We start from the raw sequence: 23249 nt of genomic DNA on the forward strand, positions 1-23249 counted from the left end.
CCTGAGACAACAGTGCAGGTCATGGGTCATTGAAACAAAGAGCCTGTGTGGTGACCTGTACACTCAACCTGAGGAAGGTGGGGCTTCCTAGGAGTGAATGCCGTTATCTTCCATTCAGGTCTGGGTTTCTTCTGTGTCGTGAGGGAATGGACTGCTCCACATTCATCCTCCAGAAAAGAGGGGCCTTGTTCAGGGGTATGTTTGAAAGAACAGGGGGAGAGATCTAATGAGAATCCCCATCTGGGTCTTTCAAGCCTCTTCCCACCCCCACCATGGTGTCCCATGGGAGCTATTTGGACCCTGCCAAGCCCTTGAGGGCTTGTGCCACAGAGCAGATAGGGTCCTAGAAGAGCCTGGATTTGAAGAGAAGAGGCAAAAGTAAAACTGGTGAAAATAACCTGTCCAAAAAAAATGTGTTGGAAGAAGAGGCAGAGATTATGACTGAGATAAAAGATGCCACATGTAGTAGCAAAGAGTGTAGGCTTGGAATTGAGTCTGGCTGTGTGGCTTTAGCCTGTGTGCTTCCTTCCAGCTCTGTCAAGTGGTGAGATAATAATGCTTGTGTCACTCCTAACTCTGGGAAATGAAGTAGGGGTGATGGAAGGGGAGGAGGGCGGGGGGTGGGGGTGAATGGGTGACGGGCACTGAGGGGGGCACTTGACGGGATGAGCACTGGGTGTTATTCCGTATGTTGGCAAATTGAACACCAATAAAAAATAAATTTATTATTAAAAAAAAAGAAAAATAAGTAAATAATGCTTTGTTGTGGGCTATTCTGAAAATAAGAGGACACACACATATATATATATATTATATATATATATATATATATATAATCACACACATACATATACATATATTCATGTTCTACCTGTATAATATATTTCACTAAACTAGTAACAACCAAACATTGGGCAGCAGAAATACCTGGAGGGCTGGTTAAAATCAGGCTTTGCAGGCCTCATCGCTAGAATCTCTGCTTCAGTAGGTCTGATGTGATGCACTTGTATTTGTCATAATGTCCTAGGTGGTGCTATGCTGCTGGTTCAAGTACCACCCTGAGAACCAGCACTCTAGGCAGTAAGCTCTCTGAGAGCAAAGAGGAGTTATTTCTGTGCCTTTTACTAGTCCCTACTTGACAGATAAGCAATGAATATTTGTCAGTAAAAAAAAATGAATGAATGTACTTCACATAAAGAAGTCCGGTTTTCCTTTGCCAGGTGTCTCTTAGGTCTCTACCTCTGACACTGCAAGGCCAGATCCCTGGGACAAGGGAAAGATGTCCTCAGAGCCAAAGATGTCCTCTGGATCTGTGGTGCTAACCTGTGGAGCTGGATCTGTGAGTCCAGGCCAGAGTCACTCCCTGCTGTCCTCTTAAGAGACCCTCTTTGTCCTCTACAGACCCTGATGGCCTCAGGCTACTGTCTCCCTTTGGGGATAGGTTCACCTCAAAAGCACTCATTCCATAGCACCCATCTCAAAGATAGGGAGTGGTAAAAGAAGACCCTCTAAGCTGTATCTTCATACTATCAAGACCACTCACGCCCAGTGGGATTCAAAAGCAATGGAGGAACATAGAGGCAGCCTTTTCTATGATGGAAAAAAAAAGGCGCAAATAGTTTATTCTGAGCAAAAGAAGAGTGTACCCTGTGTGGAATATCACAGAGAGCTTCCAGTTCTCCTCAGGCTCCCCTCCCACTCCCAACACTCACAGCTGGATGACCTGCCCAGCCCAGACCTGAGACCTCTACCCCCAGACTGAGGAGCAAGAGTTCTTCTTGACACCGAGAGGAGACAGAAAACCCATAAGGTAATCCACTGGTCAAACAAAACTCAGATCACGAGTACAATAAACTCAAGAAAAATAATAATAACAAAGAAGCTCATCCCAGAGAGTCAGGAAGGAGTAAAAAATCAGGCATTATGCAAGACTCAGACTATGAGAGTATCATCTTTATTGTTACATGACCTCCTTCTGTCCCAGATCCTGGGGTTGCCAGTCAGGATAGATCGTCGCTCAAGCTGCCAACCAGATCGTCGCTCAAGCTGCCAACCCACAAGCCTTGCTGAGCAGCTGCTTGCCTCAAGAGAAGCACAGGGCTTTAGAGATATTCTCACTTCACTCAAATGGGAGCTTACAACCTAGTTGGGCAAGAAAAACAGACACACTGGAAAAGTGAAATAATTCAAGAGATATTGCAAGGCAGTTGCCAAATTGCTGGTATGAGCAATGCAATAAGTTTTAGGAACTTGGCATAGGTTCCCTTGGGTAGGAACAAACAGAAAAGACCAAGGAAGAGGTCTTGAAAGATGGGCTGAATTTCAGAGGCTGGGCATAGCAGAGAATTGGTCCAGGCAAGGAGGGCAGGAAGTGAGCAGAGGCTTAGAGGCAAGGGACACCCAAGGTATATTCTGGACAACACCCAGATGTGCCCTGGTGGCCAGACTGGTTTGGCAGGAACTGAGGGTGTGTTCAGGGGAGGAGCCAGATATAGGGCTGGAGAGGGGCCTGAGACCCAGGGGTGGATCCCGAGATGGCATGCAATGAAGTTTGGACATCACCTCTGCAGCGGGGAGGCTCCGACTGTCTTTGGAAAGAAGCGCACAAGAACATACTGGAAATTGAGGCTGCTGGGAAAGGAGGCAGAACATTTTCAGGGCAGGAGGCAAGGATGTCTCATCCTTAAAAATAAGCACCCTTTGTTCCAGCATCAGAACCGCCTTTCAGTCCAACACAGGTGCCGCCTTGGTCTCCACAATCACCAAAACCCTGTGGCTCTGGAATCCCATCACAAGGTCCAAAGTTGTCACCACTTCCTTGCCACTGGCTACAACCAGTTGGGCCACAGCTGAGGGCCTCGGTGTCCAGGAGGCATGGACTAGACTCATGACAGCCTAGGTCTCCTGGGCCTGGGTTCGGTCGTGGTCCCGAGCACGGGCTGGGACAGCGCAGAGGCTCCGCACACGGCTCTGGGCTCGGGCAGGGTGCTGGAAGGGGACTTGGCTCTGGAAGTGAGTAGGGTTCTGGGCGCTCACAGGGCTGCGGACAGGGACGTGGCTCGGGAAATTCACGCTGCACTGGTCTAGGTCGTGGGGCTGCACGCGGGGCTGGACGTGGCTCCGGACACAGACAAGGTTCGGAAAGTCGCCGCGGTGGAGGACATGAACGTGGCCCTGACCTTGCACATGGTTCTGGGCGCGGGTACCGCCGTGGAGCAGGACGTGGACAGGAACTTGGGGCAGGAAGTGGGCATCGCTGCAGCGATCTCTCTGGACTTCGGTCCAGACGCCGTGATGGACAGAAGCTTGGGAGTGGACGTGACTCTGCAGGTGGCCTCAGCTCCGGGCAGGAGGCTCCCCAGGAGGGTCGTGGGGCACAACTCTCAGAGCAGCGTCTGATGGGAGGAATCTGAACTGCACACTTTTGCGGGGGCACCTGCTTGGGGCAGCAGGGGGAGGAAATCTCTATCCGACACTTGGGACCACATCTCCTAGCGCAGCCTGAGGAAGGACCCCGCGGGCAGCCACTGCTATAGATGGGCTCAGAGCGGCGTGGTGGGGTGCAGTAGTTATAGGAGCCCGAAGAACATGCAGATGGCAGGCAGCTGCTGTAGAAGGGCTCAGACCTTCGTGGTGGGGAACAGCTGCGGTAGGGAGGCTGCCGCTGGCCAGGCGGAAGGCACCTGCTGGTGCTCTGGGAGCGGCTGCGCTGAGAGGAGAAGCTCCCATAAGAGCCTTGGGCCTGGCACTGGGGTGCACAAGTGCTGAATGAAGCCCGGGACTGACGCTGGGGGGCGCAGTTGCTGTAGGCAGTCCTGGATTGGAACTGGGGGGTGCAATTGTTGTAGGAAGCTGGGGACTGACCCTGCAGGGCGTATCTGCCATAAGAACCTTGATACTGACGCTGGGTGGAGAATTTTCCCTGAGTTTGGGAAACTGGGGGACAAGCCACATAAGTCTGGACAGGCTGAGGAGCTGGACAGGGTGCAAAGTTCTGGACTGGGTATTCCACAAAACAAGTTTCTGTATAGCAAACTGGAGCACATTCTACATAACACGTCTGAACAGGGCATGGACCTTCACACTGCACATAGGAAACCTCAGGCTGGCATAGGGCCTGGCTTTGAACAGAGGAAATTTGAGACTGGCATGGAGCCTGGCACTTCACCTGGGCGGTCTTAGATGGGCATGGAGCCTGGCACTTCACCTGGGCGGTCTTAGATGGGCATGGAGCCTGGCACTTCACCTGGGCAGTCTTAGACTGGCTCGAAGCCTGGCACTTCACCTGGGAAACTTGAACTGGGCATGGTGCAGGACACTCTATAATTTGCATCTCACAAGGGGCTTGGACTACCACCTGGCTGTTGGCACTGGGCGACTGGGAGGAGTAGAAGGAGGAACCCTTCACACAGCACTGGGGAAGCGGCAGGCAACACTGAATCTGCTGCTGGTCACACATGGTTCTGATGAAGGCAGGTGAGTGAGACCTGACAGTAGAAAGATCAGTGTTAGGAGGATGAGTTGTTGGGGGAGAAGGATCTAGGACACTGCTTCTTCCCTGTACTTTCCTCCCCAACTATCAACCTTTACCCAAGAACACTTACTGAGTTAGAGGGATCCATTATTAGTCACCACTGCCACTGAGACCTGTCCTGATCTAAGGGAGCTTCAAAGGCACAGCCACAGTTGTAGGCATCCAGAGTCTCCCCTTGGGGGGTGGGCACAGAGTGCAACTGCGCCCACCAGCGTCAGTCCCAGGCTTCATTCAGCACAGAGTGTCTAACACAGAGTGTGTTGAAGACCGTAGGATTCCTTGTCCTAAGTGGCAGGAGAGCACTCTACAGGAGGTGGAGATAACACTGCTTCTGAGGCTGTAGCCCAAAGTGGGGTCTCCACACCCACAGGAGCTTGGATATCCTCATGTACATACACTGGTGACACATACAAGTGCAAACATGTAAAAACGAGCAGGTGGGAGTAAGTGTTCAGGTTCCATCTGTGCCCAAAGCACCCACTGAAAAGTAAAGGATCCAGTCCGTTATTGCACAGCTCAAACCCAATATAAATGTTTGTTTCTCCACATTCAATCTTTTTAGGTGAATTTCTTTAAATGACCCTCATAGACATATGCAAAACACACACAGACAAAACATGCCAGCCTTGGAAAGGCTCGGAACCAACATGGCAATCTGCCCAGGCAGGTTGCTGTTCTAAATTATCTGACATGGGACAACCTGCTACTTCAGAAATGTTTTCTCCTTAGCTCCTTGTAAAGGCAAGGAATGAGTGCCTAGATGGGGTAACCCAGAAAGTGCAAGATTCCTAAATCACAAGACTGATGTTCAGCCACACATAAAACCCTGCACAGCAGAAGCATACAAACATGATTTGGGGGATACAAGCATACCCCAACATGACACTTATCCAGGGAGAAACAGAAGCAATCTCCATTCCTCTGCCCTCCCTAAATTCATCGGTTTGTATACAGGCAGCCCTGTGACTGGCATAGCAGGGTGGCTGATTTAACAATTAATTCGCCCAACAAAACACTTCTCAATAGGCTCCAGAAATACTGAAAATGCTTCTAATGAAAAGCAAAGCCTTCCATTCTCCATTTATAGAGAATATCTACAAACACATGCCCTTAGGGAAAGTAACCCCCTGACACACAACTCTGCTCATAAGGTGTAAATGCATCTTTTCCAGGAAAAGAGATCCTGATGTGGGAAAATGCTACTTGAGGAGGAGACCACTATTATCAAAGGCAAATACACTGACTTCAGGCCCTCAGTTCTTCACACAAACTCCACAAATATTCTTATTATGTCTCCTAAAAGTCTACCAGACATTTCTCCTCAGGTTTATGTATCACTCTTCCTTCAAGCACTTCCTGGGAGGTGCTTGAAGCTCCCCCACCTCCCACCATGCCTTACCTTGTGAATCTGGGCATCCCCTGAGATGCATCTCTAGCCCAATCCCGGGACCCAACCCCTAGACTCACCCTCCTCACAGCAAGCAGACATTCAGGCTGAAGGATCTGGGCAGAGGGCTGTCTTTATATAAAGAGCTCTGCGTCTGGCTTACACCATGAGACAGCTTATTGGCATCTGACTGGCTCATCACCCAGGTTAGCATTCCAGCAGCAGTCCCCTCCCTGTATGCCTGACCTTGCAGTCACCTACAGAATGTGGGAGTATCTCACTTCAATGTCAAAGCTTCTCGACTCTGAAGGAGCAGATTCTTGTTTTCTTCCTCCTTCCCCTATAAGTTTCTCCCCCATCCCTAGGAGACCTGGTGGTGGGGATGATAAGGGGTGGCAAAGCTATCTTTTGTCCTGAAAGATGATTCCAGGCCCCTGACTTCCTCCTTATCTCAGATTTTCATCAGATAAATATAAAAGAGGAGAAGTTCCCCAACTTGAAGCAATTAAAGTCACCTCAAAGATAGAGGCATCTCTACAGAACGAAGAGAACATGGTCAGAGCTGAAGTTAACATTCTAGGTTGGCCACTTACAGCTGAGTGACCTTTAAAACTGACAGGAGTATTAATTTACTCAACTGAAAATAAAGATAATTAAGTCTTCTTTCCAGAGTTGTTGTGAGGGTTAAGGCAATTATTTTATGCAAAAGAATCCAGCCAAGAATGATACTCAAAATATCCAACATCTACTCAGAATAAATGTTAACCATAAGCAACCAGGCACAGCATTTCCTCCTACTCCTAAGCTGAGCAACCTGATGGCTTTATAGTCGGTGCTCAGCTAATGCTATGGTATAGGGTTTAAAGACAGCATAGTGTAGGACAGACACACTAACTTGGCATCCCAAGATACAGTCAGGATGAGACATCTTTTTATCTTTTGCCTACATAATTTTTGCTTATATAATTTAGTAAGTGATCATTAACAATTTAGAAATAGAGAAATTATACTTAAGATTCTAGACATCCAGCTTTTCTTCTAAATCAGAGGATGTGGCAAAGGTGAAGCTAATTTCCATAAACCTGAAAATTAATAATTCCCCTCTTAGGGCATATACTTCTATGTTCTACATATACTTATATGTTCTACAATTCTCCATCATTCTATAATATATCTGTGATGCAATGCACAATATAAGTTTCTTTTTATTATTTTACTTAGGCTCTTGTTTTTCTTTGCTGAGATTAAAGGAAAGTGAAGTAATCCTTCTACCTGGATCATTTCACTATTTTATATAACCTTCTAGCCTCTATAGGCATTTAAGATTCTGCTCAAGCTTGTCAGCACAGACTTTAGACAAATTTGGGATTGAATCTGAGCTCCAGTACTTGCTAATGGGTGAAAGCTACTTAACGTCCATGAGCCTCAGATTATCTATCTATAAAATGGAAATAAGAAAAAGAAGAAAGAGGAAGAAGAAGAAATAAGAAGAGAAATAAAGAAGAGGAATAAGAATTAGAAAAGCCATAGAATTATCATGTGACTTAAATAAGACAGCTGATCTAAAATACTTAGCACTCAGTTACTCATGTAGCTCTCTGAACCTTAGTTTCCTCATATGAAGATGGGAATGAAAGTACTTCACTGAGTTCTCATGAAGGTAAAATCAGATAATGGTACAAAAGTGCTTTGTGACCTGCAGTGCACATACCAGTCCCTGCCATGGGGAAGTCTCTGCCCAGGTTCACCTGACTTTAAAGTCCAAGTTCTGGGTTCCAACACTCATTCCAAAGGGGGTCTTCAGATACCATTCCAAACTTGAGTAGGATCATAGAGTTTCAGAAGGTCAAAGTAACAAGAGTCCCCAGGAATTTATGGTCCTACTCCATCATTCTACAGATGAAGATTCTGAAGCCCCAAAAGATGAACCTCTCTGGGGACTAAAGCTAATGGTTGTCTTGGAGAGACAATTTGTTTTCAACAATATCTAGATAGATGGAGCTATAGAAATATACATGGCTAGACATATAACCATAGAAACCTACGAATAGATGATAACAGGTGTAATGATTTGTAAAATTGATATAAAGATATCAAAAGAAACCTAGGTATATAAATATCTACAAAAATGACAAAAATAGAGATAGATACAATAAAATATAGAGCAAAAGATAGAGACGAGTTAGCAATTTAAAAAATACAGAAGTATAAAGAATACAAGCTGGGAGTGAAATAGGTCATGTGAAAGAGACACAGAGGCATGAGGTAGCAGCAGATATGCATGCATTAATTTAAAAAGATGAAGGCAAAAAAATAAAAAATAAAAGAATAAAAAGATGGAGGCAACTCAAAAAGCACACATAAATCTAGAGATAACTGACCAAGTACTTGCTATATAACCATCACTTGGCTAAGGATTTGATATGTATTAACTCCCTTCATCTTTAGAATAGCCCATAGGGTACAAACTATTATTATCTTTTATAGCTGAAAAAAATCAAAGTTCAAAGCAGTCATAATTTGTTGGTGATCATAAGCTTGGAAATGTCAGAACCAGGATTGAAAGCCAAGTTATCTAGAGGTAGAGACTCAGGAAGTAGATAAACAATGAGATGAAGTTACCTTGAGTTACAGATACAGAGAGATACTCTATGCTTTGTTGTACTATGAGACCCTTTTCAGGAGTTATGATCTTTTGGGGCCTAGGCTTGTTGAACCTTAACAGAATTCACGGGTGTGTTAGAATGCCTTGATCCCAAGAGCTAAAATAAATACTTGTCCTCTCTTTGCAAAGATGTATGTTTTTGAACTCTTTTGATAAAACTTCTCCCTTTGTATCACTCACATTCTTTTCATTTGAGTCCCCTCCTATCACTATAGTAGCTGGAGGTGCAGGGACTCATTCCTGAAATGAAGGTGCTATTTGTCATCTCAGATATCTTTAAACTTTTCCATATAAATTATTAATATCTTGTGACCCCCACCCTCTAATATTGAAGTAATCGGGGTTTTATCCTGTCACCAGGGTACTACTGAGCTGTCTTCCCTGAGCCCAGTTTCCAGTGGATCAGATATGCATATTTAAACCATGTAGTACCTATGTGTCAACTAGGGTAAAGGTAAAGGCACAAAATACTATCACAGATTGTCACCAAATGGCTGTTTAAGAGATAATGAAACAAGGACATCTCTTTGTGTCAGGGAGAACAAAAAAAAAAAGGTAATATTAAACAGAGCAGAAGAGCTTCCCAGGTCTGTTTGCAACTACCCTTAATAGAAACATTAAAAATAAAAGAGGAAGCAAGCACAAGAGGGATGGTGACTGGGAACATTAAATGGACACATAAGGGGACGTAAAGATGTAGAAGGACAGAATGAGGCTGGAGTTGGAAATGCATAAACAGAGAATGTGTAGAAATGAAGGAGTAATATATGTGTTTCCTCAGCAGGACAAGAACTAGGCTAGACAAGTCATACCCCTGCTTATATGGAGTATTTGAAGTCTCTGACTGTCTTGTAACACTCATGCCATTAAACAGTAGTACTCTGAGTCTAGAGCAGAACTAAATTAACTACTGTTTTAATCATAATATATTATGATTATTATGGCAACTGGACAGTCCTGCTTCATCAGATGCTAAGCCTCATAGAATATAATCAATGTAGCATTACTAGGTTATCAATATCTAGTGATTTGGAAAAGTATAAAAGGGGTTTGCTGGCAAAGATACATCAAATTTCAAGCTATCTTTGGTTACAGAAAAAAACCTTTTGCCACATCCTACTCCTCAGTTACATGCTCCCAATGTAGGCTGATGCTTCATGTCTGATGCCTTTTCTCAGAATTCTTTCCTCTGCTCAGAACACTATCTCCTGTTTTTCTCCCCAACTACCTCTATTCCCCTGTGTGCCAGATATCTGCTAGGAATTGCATCACATTTAGCCCACCTCCAAGTTCTCCATCAGCCTCACTTAGCTCTACTATCACCATCACCCCAGGTGAAATGAGCCACACGGACGCCAATAGTCTTCTTTTATGGGACCTACAAATAATGTACTTTTTTTTACCAATGGATATGGCTTTTTTCACCAGATAATGAGCATCTTGGCAGCAGAAGACTGGGTCTAGCAGAAAGCGGCGTTCCTAGAAAGTGTCCATTAAATGTTTGTTAAATGATGTTATGAAAATCAGCCTAGTAATAAATCCCTGGAGCCAGTTAAAAGAGTTGGTTGCCTGATAGGATACCAAGAAAGACTTCAGTAGATATAAGTTGGCTAGAAAGAAGATGAGATTTCACTTATTAAATTAAGGATATAGATTGCTCTTTTATGTTTGGATTATTTGCTTGCTGTGGGTTTCAAAGATAAACTACCTTCCAATTCAGAGACTAGATACCTTATTATTTATATTTTTGCCTAAATTTAATCTTGAGGTTAACTTATTTCTGTAAAATTCCTTTATTCATTATAAATCTCTTTTATAACACAAAGAAGACATTAAAAGTTCTGTGGCCTCCAGCAAAATCACTTAAATTCTCTAGGTCTCAGTTCTAGACAAAAATCCTGAAGTTATTTCTGGTCCTAATATTAGATTCAAATTATAAAGATAAAAATAAAGTTAGAAAGAGATAGAAAATTATAGATTGAGGTAGAACAATGAAATTAATAAGTATAGCGCTATAATGATAGTGTCATCATTAGATATGTATACAGAAAGATGAGAAGATAAATTTGCATAATATTACAGGTGATATTAATATTAAAATATATTATTTTTCATACTATACATAAAAATTAACTCAAAATACTCTAAAAATTAACTCAAGAAAAGCTAAAACTATAAAACTATCAGTAGAAAACGTAGAAGTAAATTAATCAACAGTTTCTTATATACAACACCAAAAGCAGAAGCAACAAAAGAAAAATAGTCAAATTGGGCTTTATAAAAATTAAAAATTTTGTGCTGTAAATGATAACATCAAGAAAGTGAAAAGATGATCATATGAAATGAAAACACTAATTTAAAAAGATATGTGCACCCCCATGTTTATTGCAGCATTATTGACAATAGCCAAGATATGAAAGCAACCTAAATGTTTGTTGATAGATGAATGGATAAAAATTATGTGTGTGTGTGTGTGTGTGTGTGTGTGTGTGTGTGTGATTGTGTAGTGGAATCTATATATACAATAGAATATTACACAGTAATAAAAAAGATAAGATCTTGCCATTTGTGACAGCATGGGTGGGCCTAGAGTAGTATATTATGCTAAACAAAGTAAGTCAGACTGAGAAAGACAAATACCATATGATTTCACTCATATGTAGTATCTAAAATACAAATAAGCCAACAAACAAAAAGCAGAATCAGACCTATAAATACAGAGAACAAACTGATGGCTATCAGAGAGAAGGGAGTTTAGGGGATGGGAAAAATGGGTGAAAGGGAATGGGAGATATAGGCTTCTAGTTATGGAATAAATAAGTCACAGAGATGAAGGCACAGCACAGAGAATATAGTAAATGATACTGTAATAGTGTTGTATGGTGACAGATGGTAGCTGCACTTCTAGCGAGCACAGTATAACGTACAGAGATATTGAACCATTATATTGTACACATGAAACTAATGTAACACTGTGTGTCAATTATACTCAAAAATATCTGAATCTCAAGAAAATGAAAAGATAACCCACAGAATAAAAGAAAATATTTGTAAATTATATATCTGAAACTGGACTTGTATCTAGAATATATAAAGAACACCTACAACTAAATAATAAAAAGATATTACAATTTAAAAATGGACAATGGATCTGAATAGATTTTTCTCCAAAGAAGATATACAAATGGCCAATAAGCACATAAAAATATGTTCAATATTATTGGTCATCAAGGAAATTCACATCAAACCCTCAAATGACATACCACTTCATACACACTAGCATGACTATAATGGAAAAAAAAAAGGCACTAACAGGTGTTGAGGAAGACATGGAGAAATTGAAACCTTCAACACCATTGCTGGTGGGAAAGTACATGGTGCAGCCACTGTGGAAAACAGTTTGGCAGTTCCTCAGGTTAAACATAGAGTAGCCATTGATCCACCAAACCACTTCTACCAAAATGAAAATATTATCAAGAAAATTGAAAATATGCATTTACTCATAAATTTGTACATGAATACATTGTAGCAGCAGCATTTACAATAGTCAAACTGTGGCAACAATCCAAAGGTCCATCAGCTGATGAATGGATAAACACAAAGTGGTACACTGACACAATGGAATATGTATTTACCATTAAAAAAATGAAGTTCTGATACAGACTACAACATTGGTAAACCTTATAAACATTATGCTAACTGAAAGAAGCTGGTCACAAAAGACCACATACTGTATGACTCCATTTCTTTTTTTTTTTTTTAAGATTTTATTTATTTATAGGGAATGTGCACAAGCACAGGGGAGGGGCAGAAGAAGAGGGGGAGAGAGAATCTCAAGCGAACTCCCTGCTGAGCACAGAACCCAATGTGGGGCTCAATCTCATGACCCTGAGATCATAATCTGAGTCAAAACCAAGAGTCAGAGACTTAATCAACTGAGCCACCCAGGTGCCCCTGTATGATTCCATATCTATAAAATGCCCAGAATAGCCAAATCTGTGGAAACAAAAAGTAGGGCTTGGGGGAATGGGTTGTGACTGCTAATGGTTTCATGATTTCACAGGACTTCATTTTGGAGTGATAGAATATTCTAAAATTAAGTTGTGACAATTATACAGTTAGAATAGCTTCATTTTAAATAGAATATTCTAAAATTAAGTTGTGACAATTATACAGTTCTGTGAATATACTAAAAACACTCAATTGTACACTTCAAGTAGATGAACTGTATGAAATGTGAATTATATCTCAATAAAGATTATATATCTGTATTTACATGGATATATGTGCATGTGTATACATATAAACATATATGAACATATCATATACAGACACACACACAGAGATATTCCTAAATATCGGTAAAACCTAAATCACATTCATGAGGCATAGACTCACAGGGTTTTTGAGAGCCAGCCTCCCTGTTATATATATGGTATCTCCTACAATATCCCTATTGTCCCTATTGGAACCTCAGTCAGGCATCTTTCCCAAGCATCCTGGGAACACAAATCACCCAGACTGACATGTTCACTGGAAGCTGACCCATGATCCAAGGAAATAGTGTATGTATTCTTCTCAGTGATGACTACTTTTTTATATTTTCCGTATTAATAGTCATTATCTCAAACACTCTATGCTAGAAGAATGTGATCTTAGTTCATGATGTGAAGCTTTTTAAATATGCTGATGGGCATTAAGGAGGGCACTCGATGGGATGAGCACTGGGTGTTACACTATATGTTGGCAAATTGAATTTAAATATTAAAAAACACAAAAAGCAAAGATGTTAAAAACACTCAGTAAGTATTTATAGATCACTGGATTACTAAGTGAGATTAGTGGATTCCTAAAATTGATTACTGGATTCCTAAAATTGAGTTAAGAGTAGTCATCATCCATTCACTCAACAAACACTCTCTGAGCAGCTATTTACAGCCTCTGCCCTCAAGGAGCTTGCAGTCTAATGAAGAAAACACATAAATGAATTGACATTTGTAATGCAGAGTGTTAAGTAAAGCTTTGATAGATATAAGCACCAGATAGGGACCTAGAAAGAGGTCACCTAAAGAAAGGAGAATCCAGAGCCACTGCCTTCCAAAGACTTTACTTTCTGTCTCTGGAGAAAAAGCTACACATATTCACCAGTGGGAGAATGAGATTGTGAGCTTCCAAGCCTGAAATTGAGTGGCCCACAGCCTCAAAAGGCAATTGTCTGTGACAGAGTTGGCAGATTGAGCAAATAAAAATACAAAATGCCCAGTTTGAATACAATTTTAGATAGACTACAAATATATTTCAGCATATGTATATCCCAGGGACTGAAGGAATTAAGAAAGTTATTTCAAATAATCCAATCAAGAACTTGGCAGAAGACTGAACAGACATTTCTCCAAAGACCTACAAATAAATGGCCAATAGAGACATGAAAAAAATGCTCAATATCATTCAGTATCAAGGAAATACAAATCAAAACCACAGTGAGATACCACCTCACACCAATCACAATGGCTAAAATTAACAAGTCAGGAAATGACATATGTTAGTGAGGATGCAGAGACAGGGGAAACCTCATGCAGTGTTGGTGGGTATGCAAGCTGGGGCAGCCACTCTCTGGAAAGCAATATGCAGCTTCCTCAAAAAGTTGAAAACAGAGCTACCCTACGACGCAGCAATTGCACTACTGGGTATTTACCCCGAAGATACAAATGCAGTGATTCAAAGGGGCACCTGCACCCCCAACGTTCATAGCAGCAATGTCCCTAATAGCCAAACGATGCAAAGAGCCCAGATGTCCATCGACAGAAGAATGGATAAAGAAGATGAGGTATATATATATAATATATATATATATACCAATCGGGAGACTGAGCCCCCAGGAAAAAGGCAAGATCTCTAGGGGCAGACATGCCTGGGCTTATCCTGTAGCTGTCTGTCCAGCAGCTGTGTAGAACAGCAAGTCACTTACTCTCTCTGAGCCTTGCTTAGTTTCAACTTATATAAAATGTAAACAATAGCTGCTGCATAGGTGGTTGTAAAGTCTAAACAAAAGGTATGTGAGGAGTCAAGCCATGAATAGGCCCTCAATAAACACAATTATCATTATTATCACCATCATATTGTTATTATTATTATTATTAACACTACAGCCATTTTCATTACATCATGATGCTCACCTAATGGAAAGAATAATTATTTCTGAAACAGTTTTCAATGAACCAAAATTATTTGGAGTATGAAGTCATATAGGTCTGGCCATGTGACTTCAGAAATAATTAAGAGTAAGAACTGGGGTTTCACACCATGGTCTCAGCTTTCACATGTCCCCTACTGTGCCCCCCACCTCCCCGAATCTCTGTATCTTCATATCTCAAGACTGTTGGTTGTTTCCCTTGCTGACTTTTCAAAGTATTATAAAGTGTGATACATATTATGAACATTCTTTAATATAAATCACAGGAAACATGAAAGCTACTGTACATGCAATCTGGTTTCTAACACTAGACTAACAGAAGGGAAGAAGATCCCTTTTCCAAGATTAAGGGACAAAGTCACTAAACTTGGTCTGGAATTTTCCCAGAGTGTTGTCTGGACAAGGCAGTGCACTGGCTGGTATGTTCAGAAGCTGAATTGGGCAGTTTTGCCTGGAGAAACTCCAATGACACTGGTGGGGCAGGGGTGCAGGGAAGTGGTACCAAGGGATCACAGGACAAAGAGCAGGGGTGCTAGAAGGAGAAATTTTATTTTCTTCCACGGTGGGATTGGGATATGCTGGTTCCACAGAAGGGTGCCTGGGTTTAGGGAACAGGAAGTTTAGGGGAGCCCAGGGACAGGAGAAGACTTCATTTTAGCATCTCAAACTTGAACAGAAGAAAGGGTGAGGAGAGGGGAGGTCCAGGTTACTTGCCCTCTCATGGCTGCTCCTCCGGACATGACCCAGGTCAGCAGCAGCCCCCAGAGATGTGGCAGTAGCTGAGCACTTACTTTCACCCCTGGGATGAGGTTATGCTCCTCATACTTCCAGCTCAAGGACTCCAGAATCTCTGTGTACAGGCTGTTCCCCAGGCTGCTGCAGGCCAGCCATTCTACCTTCATGCATTCACTCCTTAATTAAGTCAATAAATATGTATTGTCTATTTTGAAGCCAGATTTTTTCAAATGCTCTTGTCATAAAGATCAGCCAAGATTCCTTAAGGATGTACCTGGACATAATGCACTGTAAATCAATTTACTATGTGCTATTCAAGGGAGGGCCCTATGACCCAGGTGTGATCCTTAACAGCTCTTACCTCAGAATAGTGCCAAGTTCATTGGCATGTCTTTCTGTTCTTCCAGAGGGAGAGCCCACTTTTGGCAGAATCTGTACTGGTCTTTTTTCTTCTCCATTCTCCCCTGGAGTCCCACTGAGTACTCACAGAAGGGGTTGATATAAGGAAGAAATGAGTGAATGTCACTGACAGTGAATTAATAAGGACTTGCCTTTGGGATATACATGGAGAAGCTTGGATCTAAGGATCCAATTTTTTGACCATGAATCTCATTATCTATCAGTGCCTCAGATAGTACTCCTATTAGGCTTGAGAGCACAAACCAACCAAACTTAAAATCAGATGAACTGTGGGTATATGTAAGCAGGCCAGTCAAGGTAATAAAACTCAGGTCACTGGCCAGAAAGAGAAGCTCAAGGGGCAACCAACCAGTGGCCAGGAGGCAACACAAGGGATTGTGGGATCATTGTAGAGACAGTGACATGAGAAGCCATAGGAGACTGGAACTGGAGATGATAGGTAAGTGACAATTCTGCCACTTGGCCATTGGGGATTCCACTGGGCTTTGTTTCAAGACCAATGTATAAAGATAGGGAATACTCACATGTGAAAATTCATTCTTTGCTTATTAACACACTTGAAATTAAAGACAAGTAGGTCTAACTAGGCAGAGATATATGTTGTACATTGGAGAGAGCACTCTACTAAGTGTTCAAAAATACAAGAATAATTATTCCTGCCTTGGAGGCCATCACAAGCCAGCATGGAAGACAGATGAGGGTGCATATGACTTCTCTGTGAGACACAAACCGTGGTGCTACTAGAGCTTAGGAGAAGGCACTGGAGAGGAACATGGTATCTGGCTGATGATATGGCAATGAGGTCATCATATTTTTAGGATCAAAGAGAACTGAGGACTCCAAGACTTCATTGATGGACAACAGGCAGGGAAATAGAATGGATAGAATAGGAATGGTCAGTACTAGCCTAGAAAAAGGAAACAAAGACTTGCATTATTATTCAAAGAAAGAGTCCTAAAGACCTAAAGGTGATCATCATTGCAAAATGCCCCAGGGAGTCTATTTCATTCCACTGTTAGGACATCAATAATGACCTCAGAGAAACTGATTTCAAAGGAAATGTGAGAGCAGAAGTCATTACTTATCCTTTCTATCAATGAATTTGCCTTATAAAGTGGTAAATAATGAAGAAGTGAAAAACAACTTTATAAGGAAGAAGAAAGCCCAGAAATGAGATAACTACCATTTCTTGAGGCTTGCCAAAAAAAAAACCTTAAGTACATTAGGACAGTACTCAATTGAGTGTGGAATGCGCAGAATTGATTGATTCAAGAAAGAAGAGAATAATGTGGGTTGGGTTAGTTATGGAGGCTGGTTCAAAGGACCAAGAGGAGTAGCCATATGGGAGTAGCCATATTGTGTACTGATGCTGATGCTGATACCTTCATTTATAATGAAAGTATGTTTGATCATGATGGTGGTTTGCAGAAAAACTGTAATCTGTGAAATGAATGTGTTCCTGAGAGTCATGTCACATGAGAGCAAATTGTTATTGTCCTCTCCTAAGCCATTTAGTTGCACATAATAACTCATTTAATCCTTACAACAATCCTATGAGTTATGTGATCATGCTAGCCCTTTCTGGCAGAAGAGTCCACTGAACATAGAGAAGTTAGGGACTTACTTCAACATCATACAACCAGAATTTCACTGAAATAATATGTAAGTATTTAATTCATATGTCTTACCAATGAAAGATAATTTTCAATAATGTAATAAAACACTTAAAATGACTAACTTAAATGGAATTAATCATTATTTCATAAAAAGCATTCTTACGCATTTCTCAGAGTGTCATTTAATTTAGTAACACTTCGACCTATCATTGACCAATGAACACCCAAGAGAAAGGAGGACACAAGAGAGACAACTATCCAGGATGTTTTCAAGTTTTGAACTGGGCAGAGGTGATGCTATTCTATGAGTTGAAATCAATAGAGAGGACGTTTGATGAATGGAGGGCTAGGGAACGGTTTTGTAAGATTTTATTTCAGAGAGGGTGTATGTATGTGTGCAAGCACACGAGCAGGCAAGGGTGAGGGGAGCAAATGGGGAGGGAGAGGGAAAGAGAATCTCCAGCTGACTGGGGATTGAGTGCCAAGCCCTAAACCCAGGGTTAATCTCAGAACCCTGAGATCCTGACCTGAGCTGAAACCAAGAGTGACTAAGTTTAACTGACTGAGCCATCCAGGAGCCCCTTAGGGAATGGTTTTTATACGGTAAATTTTGAATTTGGAATGAGAATGGTGCCCTTGATTGGAAAAATCTGGAAGGCACCCAAATGATTCCCCCTGAAGCTCAGGAAAATATTTGGACTTTGCATGTTGACCTAGGAGCTAGGTAAACAAAAAACATTTTTCATGCATCCATAATATTCCATTCTAGATACTGAAGACATGGTATTGGGCAAGATAACAAGGTTCATACTTTCAGAGAGTTCACATTAAATGGGAAGAGGAGGGCACATAAAAAGTAACTAAATAAGAAACCAGTTGTTGGTGATATGTGAAGTAAAGAACATAAAGCATAGTGATGTGCTTGAGTGCCAATGGGCTATTTTAGATTCAGGGGTCATTGAAGGGCTCAGTTGTCAGAGTGACATGTTAACTGAGGCCACAGGAGCAGATAACATTGCCCAGGAGAGGTGAGGAGAAGGAGGAATGAACAGGAGTGAAAGGCTCAGACACTGCTGGAAAGCCAGCTTTGTTCTTATTATGTGACCATGGACAAATTATTTAACTTCTCTGGACCTCAATTTCCTTATCTATAAAATTAATGAAGAACCAAAGTTACCCATCTGTGAGAATCAAATTAGAACATCATATATATTAATGAATTTCTGGCAACACAGACCTTAGACATACAGAACTAGAGAAATCAGATACACTGTCCTCTCCCTTATTACTTTGTTGAACTGTCCATCTGTTCATTCATTCATTCATTCATTCACTCACTCATTTTAATAATATAAGAAGACTGGGGAACCCACCCAAAAGAAAGCTAGGATTCAACAATAACCTACCTCAAACCACAAGATCCTGTCCCACAGGCCTCACTGTGCCCCTCCTCAACCAAAATATTAATTATTTCAAAAAAAAAAACCCTTTTATCCATACCACATTCCATTTCTTTTATTCATACCACATTCCATTTCACATAGTTCATTTCCAACCATATATACAATGGGTAAAAAAGAGATATGTTGCTTCTTTTAAACTTAAACTTTTAAATTCCTCTTCTCTTACTTTCATTTTAGGAGCTTTGCAAGGAATATGGTTTATTGGAACACTTTTCATGTCAGTTGCTCAGGCCACAATCCTCTAACCCAGGGCTACTACTCTATAGGGAGGAGAAAGCTTGCCTTTTGGCTAAAGTTAGTACCCTGGTCGGGATGGTAATAAGACTCGAACTTGATGCCCTCTCTTTATTCCTCTTCTTATACAACTTGTCTTTCTGGGGAAAGGGACAGCCACCTAAGTCACCAGGAAGGCTGCCGATCTTAATACTCTTGTGTGAGGTTTCCTCCTCATTGGTCTAATGTGATTCCCTCCACATCCCTGGTCTAACCACTTCTAGTCCCGAGACCTCACCTGGGAGCTAGCCAAAACTAGTACCCAACTAAATTAAAACCCAACCAATAACTGTTTCTCAGAGAGGCGAGCTGTAAGGACTACCTGTGTTGGAATGTCGTTTAGATAATGATAGATTTCTATCTTCACCGATTTTCATTAATGTCCTCTACTGAGGATATTACAAAAGTGGGTAATTTCCCCTTATAAAACTTTTCTAGTGTTTTCCATGGATTAAAAATGGTGGATTCTTCACAGCCTTCATAGCATAACACGGCTTTCATGGCACAACATGGCATGATATTTCAGTCCATTCCCAGGGACCCATTTGTAGCCTAGGATGCAACGGAAAAGAGAGAGGACTACATTCTCCTGCAGGTCCTTTAGGGTAGAATGGTGATCAATAGCAATTATGTTTGAGGGATGCCTCCCGTCACTTTTGACGCTGGAATCTCTGACATATCCACGTGGGATGCCACCAGGAAGTCAGAGGGGATTTTTGATAATGGACCTTCTCTAGGCTTCTACTTCCATTGCCTTTGGCATGCTTTTAACCCACTGGAATCAATTTGGATTGCAAGATTTAAAAAAAGATTGGTCTTCTGTAACGCTGCACAGCCTCAGTACTCCTTAGGAGACCAGGGAAAATGAGCCATTCACTAATGGGACGTTAAGTTTCAGTGTGATCTATCAGCTAGATCTCTTCTGCAGGCAACAGGGCAAATGGACTGAGGTACCCTATGTTCAGCTCCAAGTGGTCCTAAATCAGGATCTTGATCTAAGGGTCTCTTGCAGAAGGTGTCTAACACCAGCTAAGTTGATAACCCCCTCTGGAGATATTGGATATTGATCTTCTAAACAAGCCTCCTCCAAATAAACCTACATTGCTGGAGAAAACACAAGCTATCCCTAACGAAGGGGACATTCTCTCTCACTATTCTTCCTAATAGACTCAGGTAACTCTAGCTATATGTGGGGACCTCTTTATTCATTTCCCAGCTTAATACCTATGATAATTGGAGTCAACTGTCTGTGGTTAGTCTACCTCAGGACAGGGACTTTAAGGAATATTCCTAAACAGCTGCCACAACTCCTTTTGTTTCAGGTAAATTCCCTGTCTTCTCTGGCTTGACATGGACTGCATATTTCCACTTGTTGGTGGGAAAAAAAAACAAAAAACAAAAAACAAAAACCTGTCTTTTCATCTGTCCAAATTGATGAACTTTAGAACCAGGATACATTTTTCTCTGCCCCCTGGGCTTTTATCTGCCTCCAGGCTTCCTGAGGGCAGGTCACCTCTTCTGTCCCCCCTTCCCCTCCCCTGTTTCAGCACCACTGTAGGTGCAGCCTGAAACTGGCTCCTATACCATCCTTGGAGCCTCTAGTGTCATTGGCTCCTCCTCCTCCTCTTTTCACCATCAAGGAACAAAGAGCACCCCCTTGGACTTAGAGTGCCCACTTCATATTTCCTCACCAGTGTGCCATGTAAAAATTGACAGTGGGGTACAAATCGATTGACTTTTAAGTGGACCCAGGTGAAATATATTCAGTATTTAAGCTAAGTTAAGTTTGTAGGTTTAATTAAGATAAGTATGTCTTTAGAGTTATCAGCGTTATTCTTCCCTGGTTTGCCAAGTTTGTGTTTTCTCCATTGCAATATGTCAGCAAAAAGATACTTAAAATGATCATTAATTTTGTCTGTCTCAAAGTTTTCATGGGTAATTGTTAGGATAGCTTTCAAAGTCTTTGGTAACCCGAAACTTTAAAGTTTTGATTGGATGATAAATTGGATCGAATTTGTTGGGCATCTAGGTCTTTTTCAAATAGGATGGAGTGCTGAAACATTGATTACTGAATGTAAGTTTGTGCTTTTGGCTTCTTATTGCAGAGAAGCAAAAAATACTTGGGTTTGTTGGTAAATGTACTTTGTGCTTTCTTAAAAGATTGTATTATAAAAAATTTTTTTAAATTATGAAACGTATTTATAAATTTCAGATCTAAAAGAATTCTGATGTAACAGTTCTCAGTTACTAAATCTTCGCTGGAGACTAAGGTTTCTAAGAGTTAAAATTCTGCTAAATATAATTAAGACTAATAGGGGAAAGGCAGCTTAGGTCAAAATCTGAATGAATACAATATTTAGAAGGGAAATCTTTGGAAAGGAATTTTATGCTGTCAGAACTAAGGTTGAAATGAATGGATTTTGGGGATCCCTGGGTGGCTCAGCAGTTTAGCGCCTGCCTTTGGCCCACATCAGGCTCCCTGCGTGGAGCCTGCTTCTCCCTTTGCCTGTCTCTCTCTCTCTCTCTCTCTCTCTCTCTGTCTCTAATGAATAAATAAAATCTTTTTTTAAAAAAAAAAAAAAGGATTTTAACAGTACACTGGTGTAAGATTGAAATTCTGCTTTTCCCTCTGTTAAAAAGACAAAATTTTCTTGGATTGTTGCTCTGCTCTGCATAACAAAATGTAATCAAAGTGGGGTTTATTTCTCTTTTGTCTGCTGGATAAACGAAAGTTTATAACCAATCTTTGTTTTTATCAGATCTTTGATTATTTAACATAATTAAAACTTCTAATATTAAAGGAGCTCACGTTTGCTAACAACTATATATAACCCTACATATTTATCTTTGGAATCTGTTATTGCCACCTAGGTTGAATAAATAATTAAATTTTAAATTTTGTAATAATCTGTAATCCTACTTAGGCTCCCTGCTGTTTATAACTTTCTGAGGTTTTTAACTTCTCCAAGATTTAAATTGTAAATGAAATCTTTTTTTACCAATTAGGTTTGTTCTTTTCTTATGTTAAGTTGCTCTGGAACCATCGTTAAACAAATAATAAGCTATAGGTTATGTTTGGGTAAATGCTCTAATATTCTAGAGATTAAATACAATCCCTAAAATTCTAATTTGTTTTGGTAAAAGGCTATCACTTGATATTCTGATTTTTAAAAAAAGATTTTATTTATTTATTCATGAGAGACACAAAGAGTAGAGAGAGAGAAAGAGACAGGCAGAGGGAGAAACAGGCTCCATGCAGGGAGCCCGATGTGGGACTGGATCCCAGTATCACACCCTGGGTTGAAGGCAGATGCTTAACCACTGAACCACTCTGACATCCCTGATATTCTGATTATTAAGATGTTATGTGTCACAGAAATAACTGGATTTTCTTGCCTGCTATATTATTATCTCACATCAGATCTTTAACCATGTCCATTTTTGAGTCTTTGTCATTTATAGTTATTATTGCTCTTGCAAAACAAGTTTCATCTTCAAGAAGTTTCATAAAAAATTTTTTCCAACAAATACAGGATTTTGATACCTTTAAAATCATAAAACTAAAATGAGTAATAATTTCCAGAACTAACTAAAAGCTGCATTCAAATCAAACTAGAATTAGTAACATAGGACTAAATAAACTAAAGAAAATAATTACAGTTTTTGTGACTGTTGTTTGAAACATTGCTGGTTCTTTCATGTTTGCTCTCCCAGACTAAGGAAATTTTCTCTTAAGATATCTATGATATACAAAAGTATAATAGACAATGCCATTTTATTTTGTAGAACTGTTATCCATTTGAGTTATTTAAGTGTTTAGTAGTAATAATAATAATAATAATAATAATGCTATTCTGAGAGTCATTTAAGACCTTAATTGTGTAGCAGGTGCTATTATATAAAATGGCATTAGATGTTTTAACACCTGCACAAGTGGAACATGTGCCATTAACAAATTGAAAT

General features: G+C 40.8%; 1 protein-coding gene across 1 annotated transcript; it reads right to left on the reverse strand.

The window, feature by feature from the left end:
* Positions 1-1935: 1935 nt before the first annotated feature.
* Positions 1936-6030, reverse strand: KPRP (keratinocyte proline rich protein). The gene is made up of 2 exons (XM_025983331.2): positions 6002-6030; positions 1936-4487 (listed from the first exon to the last, which is right to left on the reverse strand). Exon 2 carries the CDS (start codon positions 4457-4459, stop codon positions 2684-2686), a length of 1776 nt encoding a protein of 591 aa, XP_025839116.1. The 5' UTR covers positions 4460-4487; positions 6002-6030; the 3' UTR covers positions 1936-2683.
* Between the last annotated feature and the right edge of the window lie 17219 nt (positions 6031-23249).

Source organism: Vulpes vulpes, chromosome 8 (genome assembly GCF_048418805.1).
Source record: "Vulpes vulpes isolate BD-2025 chromosome 8, VulVul3, whole genome shotgun sequence".
NCBI lineage: Eukaryota > Metazoa > Chordata > Mammalia > Carnivora > Canidae > Vulpes > Vulpes vulpes.